At 41.4% G+C, this 10,603-nt stretch overlaps 1 protein-coding gene across 1 annotated transcript; it reads left to right on the top strand.

Moving 5' to 3' along the window:
* The first annotated feature begins 769 nt into the window (after nucleotides 1-769).
* LOC131248531 (replication factor C subunit 2) lies at nucleotides 770-10,006 on the top strand. Its single transcript, XM_058248851.1, has 7 exons — nucleotides 770-1,120; nucleotides 6,418-6,524; nucleotides 6,627-6,728; nucleotides 7,338-7,533; nucleotides 8,860-8,988; nucleotides 9,072-9,266; nucleotides 9,685-10,006. The coding sequence occupies exons 1-7, from the start codon at nucleotides 953-955 to the stop codon at nucleotides 9,793-9,795; spliced, it is 1,008 nt and encodes a 335-aa protein (XP_058104834.1). The 5' UTR covers nucleotides 770-952; the 3' UTR covers nucleotides 9,796-10,006.
* Nucleotides 10,007-10,603: the final 597 nt, after the last annotated feature.

The following is a 10,603-nucleotide window of genomic DNA, read 5'->3' as shown; positions in this document are numbered from 1 at the left end:
ATCTTCACATGTTTATGTGACCTTGCCAACAGGTTGAATGATAAATAAACATTGCAGTAGTACTTACATATCTTTTATCAGTAGGATGTCCAATCACCACTGTTTCCTACAACATACTTTACTTGAGAATTAGATTTACTTTATTTTTTTGATCAAATTCTAAAATATCTTGATGGAAAGCATGAATGTAGAGCCCGTACATTAGGGTGGCCCCCATGGTAAGAACTACACTGCCTTGGGTGAGGGGGGTTGCACCTAATTTGCTCCCATTTCACGTTTATTCCATGAGGTGAACGGCCTATATCTGACATGTGTCGCACTTGGCACATCTGACCTGGCATGGATTTCCTGTTAAAGCCTTTGGTAGGAATGAAAAAATAATCAAATCCAAAAACTCAAGTGAGTCATGGGAGAGGGGAAGTTGGGTAAAGAAATACTTAAGAGTTGAAATGTTCCTAAGCTCAATATTAAGGCCTGTTTGGATTAGCATCCAAACTATTTATACGTTCATTTCTATTAGGATGAATCCAAAAAATAAAAGACCGAGCCTTCTACAAAACTTCTATAAATATGTCTCAACGCTACTCATGGAATCTACTCTGTTTCCTCTATTGTGGCCTACCTTAGCTTTGGATCCATCTCATTTTTCATGCCATATCCTGAAATGAGATCACAAAACGGATGGACGGTTGGATTTTTATGAAAAATCATTTTCGGCCCACGTTGCATCCAAGCGCGGGAACTTCGCTGCGAAAGGCTTTCCAGGAAATCAGGTCCGGCCCTTTTTTTCCCCGCCATTCGAAGCCGCGGTAGGGCGGACTACCAAACCGTACTTCAAAATTACAGAAACGGAGAAAAGCTCAGGCCCAAAACCCTCCGTTGTTTCCCTCTATTTTCTGGATTTGGGGGTTTTCAGGGATTTCGTATCAGAAGCCATCCGCTTCGTCCAATCATGGCTTCTTCGGGCCCACCACAGTCATCATCATCGAGCGGCTACGAAATCCCGTGGGTGGAGAAATACAGACCCGCCAAAGTAGCCGACGTTGTGGGGAACGTGGACGCCGTCTCTAGACTTCAAGTCATTGCAAGGGATGGAAACATGCCCAACCTCATCCTAGCCGTAAGATTTCTCCCATCCGTGCCCCTTCCCTTTTCTAGCTGATTTTCTTGTCATATTCCAAATCAAAGATCTCCAGATGCAATGAACAGTTGGGATTTTCTTTTTTTTATGTTCCTGTGTATTTTGGTACGACACTGTTTAATTCCAAAATTGTTCAAAATACCCATCGAAATTTCAGGCATTTCATGGAAAACTGGGGAAAAGAATCCATAGTCTACTGTTTGTCTTGCAACTGCGTTTTCCATGGAAAAGAGAGGAAATACCTACTGGGTAGGTTTCTTGGGAGAAATCAATTCACTCTTTTCTTTCTTTCTTTCTCTCTTTTTTTTTTGGAGGAAAAGAGTAATAATGACAATGGATTTCCATAGCTTTTTGCAATACAAACAGCGGAAAACATCATATCCATGGAAGCTGATTTCATTTCTAACAATTCTTAGCTTCCCAAACCGCCCGGGAAATCTAATGTGAGAAATACCACAACAGGTTCAACTGCTTTCTGTGTTGCACGAAATTTTGGGCTGGTATAACCATCATGATCTGAACAATTCATAGGTTCGTGTCCATTACTCAGTGGAAGATAGGGTGTGTTTCAACATTGAGGTCTGAGGTTCGATCCCAGATTACTGTTTACTAATGATCTGAGCCATTCACTTAGCAGGCCCCACCAGGACTGGCCATGGTAGTACAATTCACTGGCTAAATCTTAAGTGTGTGATGGGTAACCTACGAATGGAAGGAGAAAACATTGGCAATGATCCTGACTGATGGACAGGGTTATCCAATGCCTGCAAGTTTTGTGGAGTGGTCCATCCAATCTGGGAGGCAGACTTCTCTTTTCTTTTTCTTTTTTTTAAAGAGATAATGAAAATTTTATTAAAAAGTGAAGCAAAATAGACAGCAGCAAAAACAGAAAACAGAGGGGTGCAGAGGGGTGATCCAATTACATCCCAAGAAAAAGTAGATTACATCCCTGGAGCTCTGATACACAAGAAGCCCATTCAATCACTAGCAATCTTGCCCTTCAGGAAGTTCCCTCCATAGACTTCCTTTCATTTCTAAAACACCTCACATTTCATTCCTCCCAAACCGCCCATCAAACTGCAAGTAGAGCCATTCTCCATTGTGATTTTCTCACCTTCCCAGTACTTACACCATGCCAAGCATTTAGAAGCTCTCTCACCAATGATGGGAAGGACTAAGAGACTTTGAAGCGGCCCAAAATGTCTGCCTAAATCTTCCCCACATAGGGGCAATGAAGAAAGAGATGCTCTACCGTCTCCTCATCACTCATGCATAGGAGGCAAATATTTGAGAGAATCATAGGTCTTTTTCGAAGGTTGTCTATAGTGAGGACTTTTTTCCTACCAACCAGGCACCCAAATGAGGCTATCTTAGGAGTTAGGAGGAGCATCGTAGTGCCAAAGAAATTTTGTGTTCCCCACCTCTTCTTGCTTACCGTTGATACAAATGAGGGAATAAAAGCAGCGAACCGAGGAGGCACCTAATTTGTCTGCTCTCCATATCATTCTATCTTGGTCCAAGCTAGCTGGGGAATAAAGGTGGATGCGCTCCAAAATCAACCACCTCTTCATCGTGGAGAAATCTCCTACAAGGAGGTTCCCCACAACAACCTCCCCAATGTATGGGAAGCAAGCGACACCATCGCGGAGGGATACAAAGCCAAGCGATAGATCCTAAGGAAGTCAACTTTCAAGGAAGAGGACATTATCTAAGTGTCTTCCCAGAACTGGATTTTTTCATCAACACCCAATGAATATCTGACTTCTTCCATAAAAGCTTGCTTCATGGAGGAAACTCCTTTCCACAAAGCCGATGTTCTATAGCTAGAGGAGTCTCTCGTCCACCAACCTCCAACCGAGCACCCACACACACACATAACTTCCCTCCAAAAAACCCCATCTTCCACCTCGAATCTCCAAAACCATTTGCCGAGCAAAACCTCATTCATGGATTTTAGGTCTTTGATGCCTACACCTCCCTCTTCATATGTCTTACAAATATCATTCCACCTCATTAAGTGAAATTTCTTCTTGTCCCTCGTCCCTTGCCATAGAAAATCACGCCTAAGCTTCTCTGGCCTTGAGAGCACTGAGGTCAGGCACTTGAAAATGGACATGAAGTAGAGGGAGAGGTTCGATAAAGCCACCTTGATAAGAGTGATGCGCCTGCCAACCGAAAGATATCGGCTCTTCCATTTAGCTAAAATCTTCTCAAATTGCTCCACCACCTTGTCCTAGAGATGGTTTGCTAGTTTGCTGACACAAAGGGGGAGGCCTAGGAAAGAAGAAGGAAGCTCCCCCACTGCACAACCAAAAGAGTTGGCCATCAACTCTACTTCTTCTGGTTCCATCCGCACCTCAAACAACTTGCTTTTAGCGATATTTACCTTTAAACGGGAGACCACGTTGAAGCATTGAATAATAGTTTTTAGCTTGTCCACCATATTGAAAGAAGTGGCGCAAAAAAGAAGGGTATTGTCTACGTATTGGAGATTAGTGATGGGAGAAGGCATACTCTCCACTTTGAACCCACAAATGAGGCCTTCTTCTTGTCCCTTAGTGAGCATCCTCCCTAGAGGAACAAATCAAGGTTGGAAAACTATCCGAGTCGACTTGTGATTCACCCAAGTCCACCCACTTTTTAGCAAAACAAGTCAACATGCTAGAAGACTTGTCCTGTACAAATTGACCTCACTCAACTGAGTTTTGTTGTGTTCTTATGTGGCTCAGTGACTCTTCATAGTCAAAAGATGTTTGATTCCTGCCATTTTTATTATTTTGTAAAAGCCCAGCATAGTTGAGTTAACCTTGTTGAATTGTGACTCGGCGACTTTACAGATTCTCACAGTTCAACTTAATAAAAAGTGATTTAGAGGCTTGTCTAAACTCTTTTGTAGCTTTCTAGAAGAGCATTTTTCAAGTTCAAGTCTTGACTCATAGTGGTAGTGTTTTTTTAATGAGCAGTTTAATTGAAAATACAAGAGCAACTTCCACAACTTTTGACAATGATTGACAACATGAGAGCTTTGGCAATGATAAGAAACCATCGCCAAGTTTTGTCAGGGGATTTTTTCCGCCATTGGTTTGGGGCTTCCTTAGACAGAAGGAAAGAGAAGAACAAAATAAAAGTAAATCAATAAGGTTTTAGGGGTCAATCTCCACTTTTGCTAGGAAAGGAAAAATGAACCCACCTTTATCGACATTTATCTAAATCTTCCACTTTTTTATGTATTACTCTCTCTCTCTCTCTCTCTCTCTCTCTCTCTGTGTGTGTGTGTGTGTGTGTGTATGTGTGTGTGTGTGTGTGTGTGTGTGTGTGTGTCTAATCATTTCTTCCATATGCTCATCAATGTAAATTATGACCTCAACTTGTATGACATGCTAGTTAGCCCCTAGTCGAGTTAAAGGTAGAGGGTTGATGTCCAGTCATTGAACTTTTTTTAAAAAAAAATTAAAGATGATGTACTTTTTGAAGGTTTAAAGGCTAGGAGAAAACAACAAGCAAACAAAACCACAAAAACAAAAACCAGAGAGAGAGAGAGAGAGAGAGAGAGAGAGAGAGAGAGAGACTATACAATAGGGGAATAGAAAAGACCTGCAAAATACAAAGGGGCTAGAAAACTAGGCCCCAAACCCAAATCCAAAATTCAAGAAGCCCACTCATACAAAGCGCTACAGAGATTTTAGAAGACGCAGTTGTACCTTTCTAACCAAAGAGACCAAAGCAAAGCCAACATCGCCAGCCTCCACTTCTAAAGAGTGATCACCATGCCAAGCCCAAAAGAGGAAGTCAATCGAAGCTGGCATGACCTAGGAGACTCCTACCAATTGAAAGATGCCTGACCAAACAATCCTAGAGTAGCAATGAATAAAGAGATGATCCATAGACTCTTCTACATCGAGGCATATGATACAAGCGTTAAGGATCGCCATGCCCCTCTTCTAAAGATGAACTTTTCCTAGAGATCATGAGAAAACAGACTGCAAATATCTGTTATACAAGGCTATTATGATGAGATGAACATGATATTGATACTTCTCCCACCATTCATAAACGAAAAGAGGCAAGCATCTCCAAATGGGCCTTTGAAAATCCGCAATTTGAAATATTGCTAGATTCTTGTCAGCCTTTTTTTTTTTTTTTTTAATGGTGGTGTATCTGGTTTGCGTTGGGCACATGTATAGAAGAAATGATTGAGGCTCGTAGAGCACTATAAGTACAGTGATCCTAGTTGCATCGGGATTCTTGTATAGTCCAATTGGTTGATCTGTACTGTCCATCTTTAATATGGCCTTGTGACGCTGGACAATTAACCACGTGCTCTAAAAGCTCGAACTGTTAGACCATGGTGAATCAATCCCTTTATTTCATAGCCCAAGCCCCACATCGGATGGGTTAGGACCTCGGCCGAACCTCCCTCGTGGGCCTTAAATTATATGGGTACCACCTCACGTGAGCCGCCCACCTCACACGAGCCACCTATCTCACATAGGCTGCCCACCCCAAGTGTGCCCCTACATCCCACAGGCCACCCCACTTGAGCCCAGTGTGAAAATGCCCCTGCATTATCTTGTTATAGCCATCTATTTTCCCAGCCATGGATGGGATGGTTAGGATTTCCTAACAATAGTGATTCTTTAGAATCACTAGCAAACTGTTATGGATCCTGACAATAGATGGATCAAATTGTTTATTAAACCTATTTTTGTCTAACAATCTTGATCATCCGTATTATTCTCTATTGATGAGATGATTAAGATTTTCATATAGTTGTGATCATTGTGAGGTAGCCCATGCAATGTGTGTTGGACCTAATGGACAATCGAGAGCAATCGATTGGATTGTCTACGGGTCTAGTGCTCTAAGAGCATTGGATCATCTCTCTATGTATAGATAAGTATGTTCTTATTTATGAAGTACAAAAAATCCCGACTCACCCAGCTAAAAATTTTGCAGCAGCGAGTCATGTCTCGAGTTTTCCAATCCACATAACTGGACTGTTGTGATGTGTCCTCTTTTGAGTAAGAATGGCCCTTTCTCTATCACCATAAAGAATAACCGGAGAAGTAACTTAAACAGGGAATGTTTAAAACTCTTCCCACCTTTCATTTAACAAAGATTCTGGCATCTTTTAAATGTTTGAAGTCTATTTTGGTGTTTTCTAAAAGATTTGACACTTGGGTGACCATATGATTTAAAAAGGTAACTGTATTTGCTGTTTCAAACCTGGAATCATGCTGTTTTTCAGCTGTCTCACCACATCTTGCAATTTTCAGGGCCCTCCGGGAACTGGGAAAACTACAAGTATACTTGCCCTTGCGCATGAGCTCTTGGGGTCATACTGCAAGGAGGCTGTTTTGGAGTTAAATGCATCAGATGACAGGTGCAATGAGCTGTTTCTATTGATGGATTTGATCTTTATTTTGTTCATTTCGAGGTGCTGTTTTCTTCAGAGAACCTGTTGTTTTCTCCATGTCTTGTTTAGGGGAATTGACGTTGTGAGGAACAAGATTAAGATGTTTGCTCAGAAAAAGGTAACACTCCCACCAGGGCGGCACAAAGTAATAATTTTGGATGAAGCCGACAGGTAATTCTCGACAATAACTGTTCATGGTGAAGGTATTCGAATAGCATCTAAGTGATCTTTGGTCACTCTAGTTGCTTTCACAAACGATAAGGATTACCTGGTTTACATTCTCATAGGGATCTTTGTTCATTGCTATTTTCTAGATGGAGGTGAATCATCCATTTTGCACATTTCATATGTGAATGGTAAATTGGTACTCCAAACCCTCCAAATATGTGTCCCTGTTGTGGATGAACCATAGCCCAAAACGCACTAATCAGACAATGTTAACATCCGATTTTGCTTGTCAATTTGGACCCTGCACAATTTATCCTTGGTGTCCATTTGATGGACAGCAATTGGGCTGTTAGGATCTTTCAATCCTTATCAGGTTTTTCTGCATCTATAGTTGGTCCATAATTTGAATAGTCTGGATTGGCATACACATGTGCCACAAGTATGATGGATGACTCATCACCACTGAGAAATGCTCACTAATATGGTTGTCCTATTCTCATTTGCTGTTTTGAATATAGCTTTCCATATTTGGTTTATGTACTTTTTGAAAGCTTAGCCACTTATTGCGGTGGCATGTTGATCCCACCATATTGGATGAATTATTTAATTCAGCATGACATCTGGAGCACAACAAGCCTTGAGGAGGACAATGGAGATATATTCAAACTCAACACGATTTGCTCTCGCGTGCAATACTTCTTCAAAAATTATTGAGCCCATTCAGAGCAGATGTGCACTTGTTCGTTTTTCAAGATTGTCCGACCAAGAGATTCTTGCTCGTCTTATGGTAGTGGTCGAAGCTGAGAAGGTAAACATTATATTTTCTTTATTCCATTTTACTACTATGAATGCTAACGGGAGTTAGTTCTTTGAAAATCACATAAGTTCAATGTTGATGTTGTGAGACATTTTGGTTTAACTCCACTCTTGCTAATTGTCTTGTAGTGTTTCTAAAGAATTCTCTTCCTTTTCACATTTAGAAGACAAATCTTCTTGGAAGATTGCTAGCATGCTGCTTCATTTTGATGCGTGGGAAACTAATGACGGGCAACCTAAAACCCATCCTGCCCACCTTGAAACATTCCATCCACACCGGATGGGTTAACTTGGAGACAAAGCTTCTTGTCTCTTTTGCATTGGTGAAGAAAATAGGTATCCTGTCTCGACCCCCTAGAGTTCCCAAAGAAACCTTTGCGACTAATTAACCAAAATACATAAATAAGCAAGGTAAATGATGATGCAATTCATCACATCTGTCCATCCATGAACATTGTCCTCTCAAGCACAAAGTTCGGGATACCTCAATCCAGAACAATCACACACTTGCGTGATAGCCTCATTGCAAACATTCTCAATACCCATAGGATTCCTGCCTTCCTGACAATAGCACCATGGGGAGAAGCAAAGGTTACTATTCTTATACCTCCTGGTACTATCCTTTCATTGATTTTTGTTTAGATTGCCACATATGCTTGTGTATACTAACATGGTAATCCTATCAAATAGCTACTTCTCATTTGGATCTCAATGTACTTTCTCATCTCATGAGATTAGTTGCCGTGCTACAGGGCAAACCATGAACGGGTGTGGTTCACCAGCAAAATTTTTATTGCTTATTTTAATACAATTTTGGGGAGATCTGTTAAGTCCACACGTGTGAACAGTAATGCTAATGCATACGGAACTATATGTGCTAGTGTGGTTGATAGGTGCAATATCCAAGCCATCCATAAGGTGGTCCTGACCATGTCTATATTCTCTCCCAAAAGTAAATCTGGCCCATTAAGCAGGTGGGCCACAATGTCAAAAACATTTGGACAGTTAAAAATACTTCAGCCTAGCCATAAATATATTTTCTAAACCGTGGCCCATCTAATGATTGGACTGACCTAATTCTTGGGTGAAGTGTCTAAATAGTGGTACGGCTCTAATTAATGGATTAGATCTTGTACCAATGTGCGACATTGGAACATGTGGTGGCTTGTGCATTAGCATTATTGTGCATGCATGTGGTCTTAGCAAAGCTCCGTTTCCAGGATCCATATGATGTGAATGCCTGCATATCTTATAGTGTTAATTAATCTGAACAAGGATCTGATTTGATTTCTGACTTTTTCTGTGGGCACAATGGAAGGTTGCATATGTGCCAGAAGGTCTTGAAGCCATAATCTTCACTGCTGATGGGGATATGAGGCAGGCTTTGAATAACTTGCAAGCTACATATAGCGGGTTCCGGTTTGTCAATCAAGAGAATGTCTTCAAGGTTAGAAAGTGGAAGTGGCAGTTTCTTTCTCATCATCTAATGTCCTCATCTTTTGAATATCTTTTGCTTTTGCGGTTTTTCAGGTCTGCGACCAGCCTCACCCTTTACATGTCAAGAATATGGTCCGCAATGTTCTCGAGGGGAATTTTGATGATGCCTGTTCTGGTCTGAAGCAGCTCTATGATTTGGGTTATTCTCCTACCGACATAATCACCACGCTTTTCCGTATCATAAAGAATTATGATATGGCCGAATATCTGAAATTGGAGTTCTTGAAGGTAAAGGCCAAACTGTCCTTATTCCATAGGAGTTCTGCTAAGCTCACACTCATGGCATTTGTGTGACATTTGAGTTGTGCATCACGTTTGCCCCACTTGGTAGATGACCCCTGGCACAAACATCAGGCCCATCCGCTCATCCGGTTTGCATCAAAGTACACTGAATGTGGATATTTGGTGATTTTTCTTCCGCCTTTTTTTTTTTTGGAACCATTCTTTTTTTCTTTTTGTTGCACATGATGAGTTGATTGGCTAATGATTAGCCCAGTTTATCTACATGTTGGGCACCATGTGATGCATGGTTTAGATGTCCAACACATTGGTGCACATCACCTCAGCAAAGCTTATTTGGTATTTCTTTGCAAGGTCTCTCTGATCCACCTGCTCCTTTGAATGTCTTTTTCACACTGGTTTACAGGAAACTGGATTTGCCCACATGAGAATCTGCGACGGAGTTGGCTCACTCCTTCAGCTGTGTGGCCTCTTGGCCAAGCTCTCTCTAGTTCGGGAAACAGCAAAAGCTGCGTAAGTAGATCTTGATGCATCGAATCTGTTTGCAGTTTAAGAACTTTGGAAGAGCTGTTTATATAGGATTTTGGATTTAGCATTCTGTGCATTTAGCTGGATATCGGAACGATTTGAGTTGTCGGGTTTTTGAACTATGGCATGGAGCTGTTTTCCTACTTGGATTGACTGCCCATGCGTGTAATCAAAGGGCAACTTCTTCTTCCCTTTTCCCACTCGGCGTTAAGAGAAGGAACATCTAGGGTACCATCATGCCACATGTTGGAAATCCTTACCATGCATATGCTAGGTCCCGTCATGAAAATGGTCTTGCACAAAAATCTTGCAGATCTGCTCACAGAATAGGCCACACCTGTTTGTGAGTCAGACCATGGATTGTCCACTGCTTCCAAAGGCATGGCTTGCTTAATGAATGGAACTGCCTGATTTTTGTGCTGAGTGATCCTCATGGTGTGTGACCTAACTATTTGCATGGAAATGGTGAGATGTACCTATTTGCATGGTATGGATTTCAGTCATACTGAAAGATGTCTCTGTATCTAGTCTATTTCCGGTCGTATGTGATCAGATGTCGAGAAATGTAAAATGGGAAGAGTGCACATATCCAATGGTCAGGATCTTCCCACAGGTGACATATTTCCCCCTATGCATGTTGGGATCTACCATATCTATGGTGTGGAACAATAAAACTGGGGGACTTGGTTCGGTGCATACATGTACTGAATGTGCAGGACCCTTTGTTTCCTCTGTTGATATTGAACGATGCAAACTGATGGCCGTCCTGATGGATGGTTAAAAGGATAACGCATTTT

The sequence above is a fragment of the Magnolia sinica genome, chromosome 6 (assembly GCF_029962835.1).
Source record: "Magnolia sinica isolate HGM2019 chromosome 6, MsV1, whole genome shotgun sequence".
Taxonomy (NCBI): domain Eukaryota; kingdom Viridiplantae; phylum Streptophyta; class Magnoliopsida; order Magnoliales; family Magnoliaceae; genus Magnolia; species Magnolia sinica.
The sequence above is the reverse complement of the archived record's forward strand: the minus strand, read 5'-3'. Positions and strand labels throughout refer to the sequence as shown.

Bases quoted from the DNA above. Each gene is read 5' to 3' on its own strand.
- LOC131248531 (XM_058248851.1), top strand. From the start codon at position 953: ATGGCTTCTTCGGGCCCACCACAGTCATCATCATCGAGCGGCTACGAA. The intron at 1,121-6,417 runs GTAAGATTTCTC...TGCAATTTTCAG, and splicing joins TGCCCAACCTCATCCTAGCC to GGCCCTCCGGGAACTGGGAA. The intron at 6,525-6,626 runs GTGCAATGAGCT...TGTCTTGTTTAG, and splicing joins TTAAATGCATCAGATGACAG to GGGAATTGACGTTGTGAGGA.